At 43.6% G+C, this 16979-nt stretch overlaps 1 protein-coding gene across 6 annotated transcripts; it reads left to right on the forward strand.

Annotated features, from left to right (window-relative positions):
* The first annotated feature begins 1317 nt into the window (after window positions 1-1317).
* TMEM140 (transmembrane protein 140) lies at window positions 1318-16234 on the forward strand. 6 transcript variants are annotated; one of them, XM_061639441.1, is made up of 3 exons: window positions 1318-1730; window positions 10489-10591; window positions 13700-16234. In XM_061639441.1, the coding sequence occupies exon 3, from the start codon at window positions 13709-13711 to the stop codon at window positions 14291-14293; it is 585 nt and encodes a 194-aa protein (XP_061495425.1). In that variant the 5' UTR covers window positions 1318-1730; window positions 10489-10591; window positions 13700-13708; the 3' UTR covers window positions 14294-16234. The 6 variants fall into 6 exon arrangements, with proteins under 6 accessions (XP_061495425.1, XP_061495428.1, XP_061495431.1 ...); XM_061639444.1 differs by lacking the exon at window positions 1318-1730 and adding an exon at window positions 2317-2488; XM_061639447.1 differs by lacking the exon at window positions 1318-1730 and adding an exon at window positions 2962-3133.
* The last annotated feature ends 745 nt before the right edge of the window (window positions 16235-16979 follow it).

Consider the following 16979-nt stretch of genomic DNA (forward strand, 5'->3'; position numbering starts at 1 on the left):
AGGATGACAGATTCATTCACGGAGGAACCATATGATGAAGAACCAGAAATTTTAGAATGTGAGGTCAAAGCTGCTCTTAAAATACTTGGAAGAAACAAATCACCAGGAACAGATGGCATACCAATAGAGTTGCTACAAGCTACTGAGACTGAATCTGTCCAGATTTTGACAAAGATTTGTCAAGAAATATGGAAAACTAAACAATAGCCCACAGACTGGAAGCGTTCAATATACATCCCAATTCCAAAGAAAGGGGATCCCAGGGAATGCAACAGAAGATTTATGTAACTTTAAAGTTGACAATGAGGACATTGAACTGGTCAAGGATTATCAATACTTTGGCACAGTCATTAACCAAAATGAAGACAATAGTCAAGAAATCAGAAAAGGCTAGGACTGGGGAGGACAGCTATGAGAGAACTAGAAAAGGTCCTCTGATGCAAAGATGTATCACTGAACACCAAAGTCAGGATCATTCAGACCATGGTATTCCCGATCTCTATGTATGGATGTGAAAGTTGGACAGTGAAAAAAAACAGATAAGAGAAAAATCAACTCATTTGAAATGTGGTGTTGGAGGAGAGCTTTGCGCATACCATGGACTGTGAAAAAGACATATAACTGGGTGTTAGAACAAATCAAACCAGAACTGTCACTAGAAGCTAAAATGATGAAACTGAGGCTATCATACTTTGGACACATGAGAAGGCATGATTCACTAGAAAAGACCATAATGCTGGGAAAAACAGAAGGGAGTAGAAAAAGAGGAAGGCCAAACAAGAGATGGATTGATTCCATAAAGGAAGCCGCAGACCTGAACTTACAAGATCTGAAAGTGTGGTTCATGACAGATGCTCTTGGAGGTCACTGATTCATAGGGTCGCCATAAGTCATAATCGACTTGAAGGCGCGTAACAACAACAACAACTGGGACCAGCTTGAGAGAACCAGCATGTTTCATGTGATACTGTTTGGATTATGACCCTAACAGCAGCCCCATTGCCAGGCCAAGCTCCACAAGGGCCACTTTGTGGCTGAGCAATATTCAACTGATCAATACAAATCAGCTTGCCTCACAGAGGCAGCATCAAGCGTCCTACAGCAAGCATCCACTGACAAAAGCCCTGGAACAATGTCAATTTTTGTACCTTTACACTGCTTCTGTGCATGCAGTACACATGGCCTCACTAGTGTACTAACTAAAAAAACTCGGCACCTCTTTGCTATCATATAGTATATATCTGCAGAATGGGTTCCATTTTGTTTTCTTGAACATCTGCTTTTAAGAAATGCATGATGGGGTACCATCTCCGCTCTAAGAAAAAAAAAAACCACTGGAATGTCTGTGGTACAGTTATTCTTTGACTTTTAAAAGGCCTGCCTGCAGAACGTTTTGTTTTACAACCTTGTTCAGATTAAAATGAAGCTCAGTCACCTTTGAGTAGAATCGTTGAGCGGTATAGATCAAAACAAGATAAAACATTAGAGAAAAGTTGGTCCACAAGGAAGAGAACATCAAAATGCAGGCGCGCAGACCAACAACGGAAGCCGGTTGCAACTGTGGGTAAGTAAGCGCTTCTTATCAGTGAGAAGGGAAATCCGATCGAAAACGAAAGGGAAATCTGCTGAGCGTGCTGCATGTGACTCCGAGGGCTCAGCTTTTCGCAAAAAGCAGTAAACAAGAGTCGGAACTTGTGTGGCAGACTCAGCGTCGTCGTCGAAGTGAGCAAGTAAGTAAATATTTTCCTATTTACGCCCCGCTTCTTAAAGCGTTCTTACACTTTTATTTAAAAAGTACTGGAAACTTAAGCAGGGTTAGGAAGGCGTAGTTTCATATTTCATTGCAGTGAATTTGCTTGCTGTTTTGACTTTTGCTACTTCGAGAAGATTTGCAGTTGCCTTAATAACGTCTCAGCTGTTCCCCCGTATCCGTATACTGTTTTGCCGAGGATTTCCCCCTAACTGGAGGGAAGGGATGAGAGTATTTCTTGTTGATTCGCTCAGTGACTACCTCGTTTTTCTCCAGTTTGGGTGGACTCCAATAGGCAGGTTTCAAAGCGCGACTACTGATAAAAAGATACCAAGATCGATAAGAAAACATGGGGGGGGGATGATACTTGTACAACGCGAACTGCGGTAGCCGGACCCCTTGCAGGTTATTCAAAAGTACGTCTGAAAGCCTCGAGACCCATAAAAGTTCCAAGAGCATTGAAAGCGGCGTGACACGCCTTCACTGCATTCCGATGCATTTGTAGGAGCAGAGGTGCGCTCAACCACATCCACCACAAATTATTCATCCTAAAAGGGCAAAATAGGATTGAAGCCAGAGTTCAGGAAATGTATTTGGCTACTACTGGCTCTGAGTCTAGACGTGACTTGGGGAGGAAAGAGGTAGTGAGTAGCACCTCCTCAGACCCTCCAGTTAGTTTTGAAATCCTATATCGGTTCCTGGCCTCGGTGCTTCCTCCTCCCTCCCCAGCTCAGGAAGGTTTGAATCCATCTTTTCCGATTTAATTTTTTTTCCTCTTTGTGCTCTTTCCTAAAAGTCTTATGTGCTTTAAGCAGAACCTGGAATAAAAGAATTGGGCTTGGGGTGCATGGCGAGGGTTCTGTGTGTATCTTTTTTTTTTTTTTGCCCTCGCCAGCACCCGCTCACGTTACTGTGTCCTGCTTCTGTCCCCCCCGTTCCCTTGATCCGGTCCGGCTAAGGCCGCTTTGTTTTTTTTCCTAGGCTTTCTCTAAGAAAATATTGCCTCCCGTTCAGTTCGGGTTTGTTTCTTCAAAAACAAACAAACCCTTCCTTATCCAGATTTTTCTTCCTCGTCCCTGGCATGCTATTGTTCTCTCTCCTACTTATCTTTGTTTGCCTTGCTTCTCTCTCTCTGCTTGTCCTACCTAGTGTAAATTATTCTCTTGATTCGTCTTTGCGCCTCCTATCACGTTTTCCTTACTTCTGGATCTCTTTCTCACGCGGGCCCCTTATGCCACACCTTCCCGATTCCATTTTCAGATTGTGACCGCCTATTTTCAATTTATGTGGGACTTTCCCATGCCCCCCCTTCTTTCTTTGCTTTTGGTTTTGCTTAACACCCAGCCTCATGAAGTGTCTTGGTGAATTTAGAAGCTTATTTAAGTCAGTAGTAATCTACAGTTATTTTTAGAGTATTACTGTTCCTGCATGTGTTTGTCTTCAAGTTCTTTGGCCATTATCTTCCTTTTTCTACTCTTTTGGGAAAATACACACAAGCTCTCTATGCCAGGATTTCCAGCTTTCAGGTTTTTAAAAAAGTAGGTTGCTAACATTTGTAGACCTCAAGGTATAGTAGAGATATGAATGTTTGGAAAATTTGGGGGGAAACTTTTTTGTGAGTTTTTTCTGTACCGTCATATCTCTAGATACAAGGCGAAAAAGTGTGGTTTGTTTGGGGAAAATTGGCCCAGGCCTGCCTTTTGGGTTTTAAGCCAATGAATGAAGTTGTAATAATGATTGGCACCGAGGGGGAAAAGCAGTTGTAGCCAATTGGACAAAGAGAGGTCGAGAGTGAAACACCCGGTGTCTTAGTCTACTTGGTTAATTTTAAGCCCTTTGTGCTGGTTTTTCTTTTGTGAAGAAGTGCTTGCTGCTGCCCCATTGAAAACAGTACAGATGTTCAAAATTTTTGTGTAGCTGTGCTTAGGGAGTAGTGTATCAACTCAAAACCAAAATGTAGTAAAGACAGGATTTCATTATCTTTCTGAATCTGGTATTGTTTCATATTGCTAAAATGTGACTTTATTTTGTTTGTGAATGTTTTAATAATTTACTCTGCTAGTACAGATAAAGCCCATCATTATTATACCCTTATTGCAGCGGGTGGGACTGTGGCTGCGAGGGCTAAGGTTGCGCCAGCTCTGCAAAGTAACCCAGTGTTGCTGTACCCATTTTGCTGGGGGTAGAGAAGTGTAATCTAGTTTTGTTATCCTGGCAGTTAGGGGAAGCTGTGAAATGCATGGTAGGAGTAGTGCAATTAATTAATTAAGGCTAGAGGAGGTGAAGAGAGCCAAGGAAAGAATTGAGGGTTTCACTGTAGAGACACACTTGTGGTTATGCTGGCTTTGGTGTGTCTCCACATGTTTTCCGAATGTGGGAATACATAACATTAGTTAAACTCCACCCCCTTTTACGCCAAAACCTGGGAAGTTGCAGCTCCAGCGTGTTTTACCTTGAAGTCAGCTTCGCGCAGATTTCAAAACGGAGTGGCCGTCAACCCCATGGCCACTGCAGGTGTGATCTGGGCAGTCCTAAAAGTTCTGACATCAGCATGGGGGGCTGGGTGTATTCCAGTGTCACTCCATTTCCAGTGGTCCAATACTCAGCTCCAGTAACACCTCTGTATTGCCCCCTCCCCCAAATGGCACTGCCACTTAGCAATGCAGCAGAAAGGAGGGCTTTTTAAAGACAGTTTGCGCTGTTCTGTGGCTGTAAACACTCAGTCGCCAGAGCAAAGCATTTCCATTAACCACATCTGCTGATCAGTTGCGAAAACACTTTGAAGCTGAATTTTAAAAAACCGCACCTCAGCTGCTTCCACCAGGCTTTACGGTAAAAAGGAAGGGGGGGGGTTGGCTAGCGTTGTGTGTCTTTTTTTTTTTTAGAAGAAAGAGGTGGAGAGACACTGGAACTGGCAGAACAGTGAGTGTGTTTCTACCCTGTGCTTCTGCAACTACGTAACAGCATAGTTCTCCCAGGTGTAGGCAAGCTGTACTCAATCTGTATAACAGAAACAACTTTCTATCCCCCCCACCCCATTACATTTTTGTCAGCAGAAAACAGTTTTTGTGTTTTTTGAAAGAATTTCTGATCCACTCCATGTTAAAAAATGAAGGAAGTGGAAGCAGGTAGGGGTGTGTGAGTGAGTGAGTGAGAGAGAAATCTAAAGGTCATGTTTTGGATGGACATCATTTCACTTTTTGTGCTCTTCCCCCCCCCCTACTCTCTTACACCTGCATGTGTATGTGTATCAGAGAAAATCTTCGCTCTGCTCACCCTCTCTTCCACATTATTGTATGTGTGTGTGCACATGGATTTCTCTTTTCAGGCTGGGGTGGGGGAGGTTTCTTTTTTACTGGGGTGGGGAACTGCAATTGGAAGTACAGTGGGGCCCCACTCATACGGGGGGTTACGTTCCGGACCCCCTCTGAAAAGTGAAAACCGCTGAAAAGCGGAACTCATTGAATAGAATGGCACGCGATGCCCGAAAACCACGTAAAAGTGGAACAAGCGCCGTATGAGTGGGGCTTTAGTCTAATCACATCTAATTGAGACCGGCACATTAACAAAGCACTGTAAAGCGGGGCCCTACTGTACAGTGTTTTTCTGTACTTGAGAGATCGTCTTTTGCTGAAGGTTGCAACTGGGCTTGTAAACCTGAAGCCAGGGGGGAGGAAGTGGTAGGGAGTGGCACGGGTGGTTGTATGTGTGTGGGGGAGGACACACAGATGCAGAAGTCCTTAGCTGCCACCACCAAGCTGAAGCAATGATGGGAGGGCAGATCATGGCATGTGAGGTCCCTGCAGAGCAGAGGAACTGGCAGGACCAGCAGCAGCAAGCAGGCTCAGGTCTTCTCCTTTTTGCTGCAATAAAATGAAAAGTCAGATGGAGACAGGGCTAGTCTGCAGGTAGAGACACACTTACTGTTCTACCAGTTCCTGTGCATTTCCACCTCTCTTCTGAAAATGGGAGCACACAATGTTAGTCAAACCCCGCCCCTTTTTACTCTAAAACCTGGTGGGATCAGCTTCAGTGCCTTGTTGTTGTTTTTAAATTCAGGCTGTGAACACACTAGTTGCCTACAGCAAAGCGTTTCCATTAGCCACACCTGGAGGGGGAACTGATTGATCTGCCAATCAGTTGCAGAATCTCTTTGAAGCTGAATTTTTTTAAAAAAATGCACTCAAGCTGATCTCTCTCTCTAGGTTTTACAGTAAAAGGGAGCATGGTTTGACAGCATTGTGTGCCCCTAATTTCATAAGAGAGAGGTGGAGAGACACACTGCAACTGGCAGAATAGTGAGTGTGTTTCTACTCTCAGTTTCAAACAGATTTTGCAACTGATTGCCAGATCAACCCATTGCCCTACCAGGTGTGGCCAGTGGAAACGGTTTGCACTAGTGTGCTCACAGCCTGAGGCTTCAGCACTTCCACTGCCTCAACAGACCACAGGAAGGACTCAAAAGTGGCATTTTCCACCTCCCAGGCATGTGTGCTAAAGAGACAGGATTTTTTAAAAAAAAGTTAGAAGCTTGCTCATGGATTTTTTTAAGAAAACCCATCTGCATGCATGTGCATAATTTGAGATAATGGTGACAACATTATGGGCAGAGTAGGAGTGGGTAATGAATGCGCATAGGAAAATACATTTCCATTCTCCTCTGCCCACTGGTGTGTACATATATCTACTACAATTAAAACGATATAGATATGTAGAGCTGGGTGCAGATTTGTTTTGAAAATGCACCAGACAAAATGAGGAACGGCAGGTCTACCCATTGAGAAAACAACAGAGGGTAAATCTGGAATACCAAGTTTCTCGGAAGCCAGTTCTAGCTAGATCTTGCCACTCTCAGTCACCAGATTTACCAGAAATGGTAAACCTATTCTCTAATGTTAGTTAAGTTTGTTTATTTGAAGTATTTACCTCCCTTCCCCCTCTTGGAAAAAAAGTCATGTGGACACCCATGCCCTAGTCCCAGTTTGTCTGGCTTCTGTACCTTTAATAGCTGTGTGGAAGGTTGTCATGCAAGCAGAAATTTTGTGTTCTACACAACTCCTAAAGGCGTACGAGCCCTGTCCTCTTTGCATCTGGCCACCCTAAATGTTCTCTCTCTGCTGCCCTCTCTGAAGCCAGGGTGTCTTAGGTAAATGAGCATTGCTTTCTCTTTTTAAACAAATTAGAATGGTTTTGAATACTGTGAAACTGACTTTACTTACTGTAGCCTAGCTGTAACTCAAATATGTCCCAACAGCATTTTTATAGGGGGAAACAAATGAACTTGCACACTTTGCTTCTCATGTGTAATGACCGGCAGAGCAATCCAACTCATGAGAAGCCAGCAGAAGGGGTGCCAGCAGAGGAGGAGCCAGCTGAAAGGTCCACAGCATCCAATTGCCATCTGGAAGCCTCCGGGCTGGCTGAATGAGGGGACTGGAAAGTAAAAGCTAGCTCTCACAAATACCCTAACTGGGGAGTGAGCGCTCTTCATAATCTTCCATTGTAATTATTTTCTTAGACCAACTTTTTTCTCTGCGTAACTTTGGCCTGGATCAGGACCCACTGGAGTGCTCCAAATGGGAGTTGGATGTTGCGTAAGTCCCCCCCAGCCCTTCTCTGACATACCCCCAGAATGCCCCTTTTTTGGTCCCTCTTCCAGGCTGGGCTTCCCTGGTGGACCCCTGGCTAAGCTGGCAGGGTCTTGGCTGTGCCGCGGCTGAGCCAGGGTGAGGGGCTTTTGCCAACAGAGCCCAGCAGACCCTGGCTGAGCCACAATATCCAACTCTCCTTAGCCCGGCATAAATAAGAGTTGGATTGCCCCCTTAAGCTACAATCCTGAAGCACACTTACCTGAGAGTAAACCTCATTGTACATGGAGATATAAAATTTCCAGAAATGTTTAAGCCATGAAGGGAAAATGATGGGGTAAATGGAAATGTGTGCAAGGCTTACTTTCTTATCAAACCCAAATGTATTTTACTGCTTTAACAACATAAAATGCATATGAAATTGTTTGCCATATTTACAAAATTTACAGAGCAATCCTGTGCACGTTTACTCAGTTAAGCAAATGCAGTGTTGAAGCCTTAAAAATATAAATGTCTTAGATTTGTACAAGTAACTTTGCAAACAAATGTTGGAAGGGAGAGTGAAAAAGGTTGACCAAAAGGGCATGAGGGGCCAGGTCAAAGGAACAGCGGACTGAGAATGCCTGCTTCTGGTATCTCCAAACTAGATCAAATGTCACTAGAAGGCAAGCAGCGATTCCCAAGCAACAAAGACCCTGTTTGCTCCTCTTATGAAGTTGGCAGCACAACGGGACATGCGGCCCACCTTGGCTGCTATTTGTCTGGCCCCCAAACCCCAGGGAACTCTGCACCATTTCCTGTTGCCCTGGTGATCATCCATCAGCTGGGTAGTGGGGGAAAGATTACTGTTCCTGCATTACTAAGCGGAGCAAGAGTAGCAAACTGTGGTCACAGGACACCTTGAGGGAGGAAGCTTTAATGCCTCTTCCCCCCCCCCCCGCTAGCACTCTTGATCCAGCCACGATTTCTGTCCCCACACTTCTAGTAGCTGTAATCTTCCCCCGAGCTTCCAATGCAGCCCAGTCGTGGGCTCCTTCTGGAATGAAGGGTAGGATATAAATCTGATAAATATAAAATCTTTCCCCTGCTGTCCAGCTGAAGGCTGGTTGTCCAGACTGAAATTTGTTGGCTTGATTTGTGTGCTGGTTGTGCCATTGTGTTTAGATTTAGAATGACTGACTAAAAACTTGAAGCAAAGCAAATATAAGTCTAACGTAAATACTGTATAGTGTAGATCACTGGTTCCCTAGCCTACGGAATCTTCTGCAGATCTTGCCTTTTAAAATCAAGAAACTAGTTGGTAAAATATATGTATATTCTAGCTTTAGCACAGAATTGCTGACCAAAATAGAAACATATTTTTGTATATATCCAGGCCAAATGTGGTGCCATTGGAGGGAAAGTACATGGTCTGTAAATGTAAATGTACTGCCCTCAAGTCGATTCTGACTTATGGCGACCCTATGAATAGGGTTTTCATGAGACTGAGAGGCAGTGACTGGCCCAAGGTCACCCAGTGAGCTTCATGGCTATGTGGGGATTTGAACCCCGGTCTCACAAGTTGTAGTCCAACACCTTATTTGTTGGTTGGTTGGTTACCAGCCACTCTGGGTGACGTACAAAATAAAAACATACAAATACATTAAAACATTAAAAATCTCAACAATAATAATAAAACCTAACCTACCCCGAAAGCCTGCCTGAAGAGCCAGGTCTTCAGGGTCTGGTGGAAGCTCATCATAGAGGGGGCATGGCGGAGATCATTTAGGAGGGAATTCCACAAAGTGGGGGCCACAGTTGAAAAAGCCCTCTCCCTAGTTCTCACCAGTCTAGCTGTTTTAACTGGTGGGATAGAGAGAAGGCTTTTGAGGCTGCTCTTGTTGAACGGCATCCCTGATGACGTTGGAGGCGCTCCTTCAGATAGACTGGGCCGAAACCATATAGAGTTTTAAAGGTCAGAACCAACACCTTGAATTGGGCCCAGAAAACAACCAGTAACCAGTGCAACTCCTTCAGCACTGGAGTGATGTGATCTCGCCGACGGCTGCCTTTAATCAGGCGAGCAACCGCATTCTGTACCAGTTGCAGCTTCCAGACCGTTTCCAAGGATAACCCCACATAGAGCACATTACAGTAGTCTAGGCAAGAGGAGACCAGGGCATGTACCGCAGATGGTTGGGAAGGTAGGGGCACAGCCTCCGTATCAGATGGAATTAATACAGCACCGCCTGGCTCACCGCCGAGACCTGAGCCTCCATGGACAGCTGGGAGTCAAGAATGACCCCCAGGCTGCGGACCTGGTCAATTGTACCCCATTGAGCACCAGGTCAACATCCCCCAACCTTCCCTTCGGTACCTCGGTTTTGTCAGGGTTCAGCTTCAGTTTATTCCTTCCCATCCAGCCACTCACCGACTCCGACTCCAGGCACTTGGATAGGGTTTCTACAGCCAACCTCAGTGAAGGTTTGAATGAGAGATAGAGCTGCGTGTCATCAGCATACTTAACCAATACATCACACTGGCTCTCACATGGTCTGTATTGCGCACCATTTTTCTCACTGATAAGGAAGCAACTTAGATTCTAGGTTGAAAACGAAAGTGTGTAACTGTTAAGTAATTAGACAGTTTCTGAAAGTATTGCTACCGGCACGTAGCAACTTGAAGAAATAATTTCTTCACTTCCTGTGCAACGAGGTGGTGGCATCAAAGAGGGTTTGGATGATAACCAATCATCAAACAAGATTTTGGTAGGAATCCTATAGAAATCTAAAAAGCTTGGTTGGTATCTAGTAGAGACATTTGTTTTTCCTGGATTGACTGAGGCTGATGGGGTTGCATGCTTTTTTAGTCCAATTCCAAGGATGCAATCGAGCCAGATTTAAGTACTTTTAAGACCTGGTTGTTTCAGTGAACAAGTACAGCACATTCAGTATCTCCCATGGAAACCAATGAAACCTCAAATTGCTTTGCTTTGGCTGGATTCTGTCCCAGTTTATTGTGTTAAGTAAAATATGTTACTTCCCCACCTCACTGTGTATGGGGGTGATATTTGGCATTTTTCATGCCATTATGGTATCATTCTGGCTGCCATTGCAGCAAGAATCACACATTGCGCAGATGAATTGTGAACTACTGTATTGTTTTCCATAGGTGCCAGAACGGTTGTGTGCTGAATTATGCACTCTATGTACTAAGGAGGCCTTGATCTGCTGGTTGCTGTGTGCTGCTTAGAACAAGTTGCTTCCTGTAAGAGGTGAGCATTGATCATCGTCTTGTTTCCTCCTCCACTCCCATCCTTGCCTAGTCATGCTTCCACCTTTGCATGCTCTTGTGCAGTTTGGTGGTGTCATGTATAGATGAGAAGATCTGTGTAAAGTCCTCCCATTTCAAGGGTGAATGAAAAGGTAAGTGTCTGGAATCATCACAGTTCCAACTGATAAAGAGTAACGTGTTCCTAGAATGCAGAAGGCCAGAACTTAATATCATTTAAATTGTGTAGAAATTGCAACTAGTGCTGCCTCTGTGAGTAGGCAGAATAAGACAGGCACCTGAAGCAGCATATGCCTGTAAAGGGCATAAAATTGCCAGATACATAATGTGTAAAATGGTAATGGTACCACAGGATAGGGTACCATTTAGAATCTAAAATTTAGATTTTATACTTCTGGCACCAAATCGGATTGTCCAGCAGTTGCAGATAAAGTTTTCTTACCATGTGAATACAGTGTCCAGCTCAACGATGGAAAATTTATTCTCTCACTAAAAAACTTGATATTATCATCACATGTTTCTCAATTTTATCTTGTTGAGTGGCCCAAAGTTTGCTCTGTGATAGAACTAGGCAGTTTGGATTTATGACTTCTGCACCCTCCATACAGTAGTACCTGAGAAGAAAATAATCTGAAAAGCAGTTTTCAAGACATTTAAAACCTGGGAATTAGCTAGACCCAGCATACCTGATGCCAGGTCATTGTTCACCAGACCAAGTAGCAATAGCACAACAGTTACTTTTGATTTTCTTCCACAGTGAAGCCTAACATATTTTGGTTTTTAAAAATTTCAATCAGATACTGTTAGTATGGAGTCAAATCTGAGAAAGGATGTTAGAAAAGCAGCAGAGGTGGTAAGAAACAAGCGGACAGTGGCCCAATTTGCAAGATGCTAAGCCATGGCTTATTAAACAATGATATATTAAGTCATGGTTTAGTGTTATGTATGAACCATGCCCAGTGACCTAGCAAACCATCTGAAGCCATGGTTTGTTGTTAGCTTACAGGCCTTGGTTTGTTGTAACTATGGCTTAATGTTATTTGTGAACACAGCATCCTTCCTTACCCATGGCTTGTTTGACCACCCTACCCCAGATATGCACCAGGCTTCAAAGGTACAAGGCAAGAACAGCTGGAAAATAAACCAAACTTTGAAGAAACAAGCCGTGGTTTGTTCAACCATCTCTAAGGCAATTCATGGTTAACATGTGGTTTATTAAATGAACCATGGCTTGGCAACATTGTGTCCACCAGTGCAAAGGGGAACTGGTGAAAATACTTTAAACATGCCTGTTTATAATAAGCGATATACCCACAGCAGCCATTTTGTGACTGGGGCCCATGGTACGTTCTCAAAATTCCAAATATGTGCATTGGCCCAAAAAGGCCTTATGTGCAAACCAGGCCAGAGTGGTCCACTTTGAAATCAATATCTCAATCATTATGTCATTCTGGTATGTCATGTGCCACGATGTCACACGTGTATGTTGTAACTGAAAATGAAAGTATTCTTTTGCGTTAATAACCATGGGTAACTTGATAATTAAGAGCCTTTCCAGTGTTCTTAACCCTTTTATTGTATAGGATCCACCCATCTTTCCTCAAGGTAGTGCTTCTGTTTGAAGGATTTTACATCTACACCCCTCCCATTCAAACAGCAATAATTTTGATGCTGGGAAGATGTGATCTTTCCATTTGCTAGCATGTTCATTGCTATATTCTGTAATCTGTGGAATGTGGCTGCAGTTTTTTTAAGCCCCCCCCCCCAATTATAAGGCTGGGAACTCCTTGCAGTGGCAGTACTTGTTTTTGCAGCTGTTTGAAGACTGTATCCTTTCTTTCCATGTTGCTGGACCATCCTTCTGCTCTAGGATAAATAACCAATAGTGCTTCCATTCCCGTCATAACCCCCCCCCCCGAAAAAGTGCTGATGAACCATGTAAGGGTAATTATGTACAGAACTTCTCCTGTTGCTGCATTGAGTTTTTATTACTATTTATTTATTGCTATCTGAGTTTCTTAAATAAAGATGTATACTCTACCTTTTACTCAGATATGGCAACTTAATAACATTATACCAGTGCAATATACATTTAAAATATGTTTTCTTGGAGGTGGGACAGCTAAGAAAGATGCCATGGGGACATGTTAAAGCAGGGGGCTAGGAACCTTTTTTTTTTCTCTGTCAAGGGCCACATGCCCTGTAGATTAGGGGTAAGCTGTTGGGGGCTGAATGCTGGTGGTAGGCAGGGCAAAAGCTAGCTGTAAGCAGGAGTTACTCCCGTTTTTCTCTCTTCCCATCTGCAAACTGCTGGGAAAGACACAAGTCATTCTTGCTCAAAGTCTGAACTGATCACTGGCAAGAGAGCTTTTGAAATTAGGCCAAGGGCCACATGGGACCTTAGAGCTACAGGTTGCCCACCTCTGTGTTCCAATTTTCTCCCCAGGTCCTGTTGCTGCTGCTACTACTACTGCTACTGTCACTTGGAGGCCCGTGGTGCACCCAGGGAAAACCTCCCCCTCTCAGTAGGGATGGGGCCCCTCCTCACACAGGCTAGATGGAGGAGGCTCCAGGCTCATTTCTTACTCAAGGGCCATAGCTCAGTGGTACAGCATCTGCTTCACACGCAGAAGGTCCCAGGTTCAATTGCCAGCATCTCTAGGTAGAACTGGGAACATCTGAAACCCTGGAGCCCCAGTGCCAGTCAGTGTTGACTATACTGAGCAAGATGCGATCTGACTCAGTATAAGGCAGCTTCCTATGCGACTTTAAAGCTTCTCCCTGGTGTTCCTGCTGTTTTTACAGAGTCTGTGATGAGTCCAAGGGAAGTAGCAATTTCCCTCCCCAAACATGCTGCACTGAATATGCCTGTTAATCCAGACTCTGTCTACATCTATATACCTATCAGTCATGTTTTATCTTCCAGAGAGCTCAGGGTGGCATACATGATCTCTTCCCACCCATCCCAACTGTTAATCGTCTTGAGAACAGGTTAGGCTGAGACTGTGACTGGCTTAATGTCACCCAGCATGTTTGTGGCTATGTGGGGACTTGACCCCTGGAAACTAAAACTATGATCTTCTCTTACCAGGTGTTCAAGATGAAAATGCAGCCGAAATGCCCAAGAGTCATTGCGAAGCCCAGGACAGGGTTACACTGGCAGAGGTTTAGCCCATTCCTCTGCAATCTCTTCCTGGCAATTGGCTATATCGCTCTGCTGTTTTATGCCCTGGTCTGGAAAGCAGGGAATATTGTTGACTTTCCCACCAAAAGAATTGGCTTCTACAACTTCTGCCTGTGGGACCAGGAAGCAGAAAAACTGAATTGTTCCAAGAACTTGGAGAAGATGGGCATCAACAAGATTGCGCTGTTGTTGTCAAGGATCTGCGTGTATACCACACCAGTTTTATGCCTCTTTGTTGCCAGTACAGTTTTGCAAGCCCTGTGCTTGAAAGACAGAAATGGATTTAAACTGGCCTGTATTGTTTTGGCTGTTAGCAATTTGATCTTGCCTGTTGGTGTTGCTTTGTTTATCTTCCACACTGAGAAGTGGGTACGGGTGTCTGAATTTGGTGAGGTTTTTGTAGCCCTAGGTGGGGCCCATGTTTTGATGTTGCTCCACTTGACCCTTTTCCTTGCACATTTCAAAGCTACTCTTCCCAAAGGACAATGCTTTCCTGCATGAGTATATGAAGTGGGATGAAAAGATAAATGAATTCAGTGAGTTCACTGCCTTTCCAAATCCCCAGTGAACATAGTTAAGGCATTGCCCTCATTTGAAATGAGTCCACTGAGGGAGAGATTGTATTCCTACCACACAAATATTTCTCTTATTTGTTTGCTCCCTACTTTATTCAGTGCTGAGGGTAGGTTTGCATTATTGGTGCCTTCTTAAATCAAGTAGTCTTTTAGGTGTGAACAGTAGTTGGTTCTTTATATGGCAACAGCAGCTAACTGCTGCTTGGCACTATTGAAACTTTTTTTGGTTATCTGACCTGACAATTCCTGCACTGTTTAGAACAAGTTATTGATAGAAGATAAGCTAATATTACAGGTATCCTATGTATCACTGGTTGACAAGTCAGTCATTATGGTTATCTTTTTGTGCTGAGGTATAGAGAAAGTAAAGCACAGCAGGAGTACTCCCACTGTTTTGCACAGACATACATTTTACTTATTTTATTCGAACCGTAACGCCAGCAAGAGTTCATGACGATGGGAGACCTTTGTGCTGCCTGCTGGCCATGCTCAGCACCAGAGGAGCAGGGGCTATTCATCCTTGCTAAGACTACTAGTAGCATGCTGTTCTACTACTACCATGCTAATGTTGCACAGGTGTTTTTTAAAGGAAAGCTATATAGGTTAGTTATACAACTTTCATATTGAATGAAGGTGTTTGAAATAATTCATACTTTTAAGTTTAACATGAGTATGTATTTTGTAACCAAAGCCAGGTGTAAGACAGGTTCAGTGAACAGGAGCCAGCACTGCAATTTCTGGTGCTTCCCTCTTCTAATATGCCTGCTGATATTCCAGTTATTCATATAGTAAATCAGAAACAGTATAAAGAAGTGCAAAAGTGGACAGGGCTATTGTTTCTAGTATGTCGGGTGGGGATACTGCACCCCTCCAGATATGGTTGGACTTCCAATTGCCATCAGTCCCAACCGGCATGGCTAATGGCACAGAGATTATGGGAGCTATAGTCCAGCAACTGGAGAGCTACAGACCCCCCCAACTCTGTTGCACACAATTATTAAAGATGCAGGATTCCTGACTTGTTTTGCATTTAGTTATGTAAACAAGACCTTTTATTTTGCAAAGTGTAGTTGAAGATACTTCGCAGACATCTAGCTGCTATTTGGCAATAATACTGTGGTGACCGATAAAGGTGGTAGCATTCTCTAATTCTAATTAGAGCCATATTACTACAAGACAGTGAGTGGGAGATTGTTCTTTTCCTTAGGCTTCTTAAGTGTAAACAAAGCATTTGGAAAGCCTATCATTTTATACAACTGTTTCTACTTGAACAGCCAGATAATACTTTTTCAACTGCCTTTCTGCCAAGGCCAAGTCTGTTACTCAAAGAAGAGATGCTGACATTTAAAGTCTTGTCAATCATTTACTAGATGTGACTTTTTGAAAATAGTACCACGTTCCAGTAGAAGCATTCTTTAATGTAACAATTCTAGAACACTTTCAACCCTCTCAAGTGCTTCACGCAAGTTAACTCGGTAATTCTTTCTAAGACAGATGGGGAACCTAATGGTCTTCCAGATGTTGTTGGACTTCCGCCATGCCCAGCCATGTGGACTAGGGCTAATAGGAGTTGGTCAAACAACATCAGGAGGGCCAACTATTAGCCTCCCCTGCTTTACAACAGATGAAGTTGGAACCCAAGAACATCGAGAGAACCGACGCTTCCCCCAACCCTGCTTTAATAACAAGAGTTGAGTTGTTACAAGACAAGTGAAAGTAAATATTCATTGTGCCAAGGAACATGGAAGGATGTTCTTCCAACAAACACATTTTCTCCTTGGTAAGTTTTTTTGGAAGTCCTGTTGTCCAATCCAAAGCTGCTCTTGAGTTACTTTCATAAGTCCAAGTTGCCACAGGCTCAAATAAAGCTTCTGTTATCTGCTTATGCTTTAAAATTAAGTAAAGAAGATCTCTCGGACATATTTTAAGGCATCATCTTCCTCTGATCTGGTCTTCTCACTGCAGCCTAAAGCCTCCAGCTTCTTTGGAGGCCTGGATCCAACAATGGGGATTCTGGCTTGGTTGCTGCTACTCGCTGAACTCCAGTGAGGATCTCCTAGTACTTGCTGAGACTCCTGGGACTCATTTTCTGATGAAGTTATCTCGGCTTCTTTGGCCTTGCACTTCTAGCAAATAAAATAATTGTGCATAAAGTACACATTTCTGCATGTTATGAGCATCCTCTTAGAGAAGAGATTGAAAACCTCCAGGCCAGATTTGGTGAGCAAGGCTGTTTTCCTCAAATTGAATTGAAACTTTATTTTTACCCTGCCCTTTTTCCAAACTGGAACTCAGGGTGGCTTACAAATAGAGCTACATGTAGTTAAAAATATAGAAAAACATACAATTAAACTATGCACAACCTTAAAACTCTAAAAGGCACTTAAAAATCTAAAAACAATTTAAAATAATACAAATAATATAAAACAAGCCTTGTAAAGCCCAATCCTAAACACCTATCCCAAAAGCCTGTCAGAATAAAAAAAGTCCTTACTTGCTTGACAGAAGGATGGCAAGGAGGGGGCCATTTGTGCCTCCCTAGGAAGGGAGTTCCAGAACCTAGGAGCAGCCACCGAGAAGGCCCTATCTCGTGTCCCCACCAATCGCACTTG

Source organism: Rhineura floridana, chromosome 8, assembly GCF_030035675.1.
Source record: "Rhineura floridana isolate rRhiFlo1 chromosome 8, rRhiFlo1.hap2, whole genome shotgun sequence".
In the NCBI taxonomy this organism is placed as follows: domain Eukaryota; kingdom Metazoa; phylum Chordata; class Lepidosauria; order Squamata; family Rhineuridae; genus Rhineura; species Rhineura floridana.

What these genes read in the sequence shown, in the direction of transcription:
- TMEM140 (XM_061639441.1), top strand. Translation starts at nt 13,709, where the DNA reads ATGAAAATGCAGCCGAAATGCCCAAGAGTCATTGCGAAGCCCAGGACA.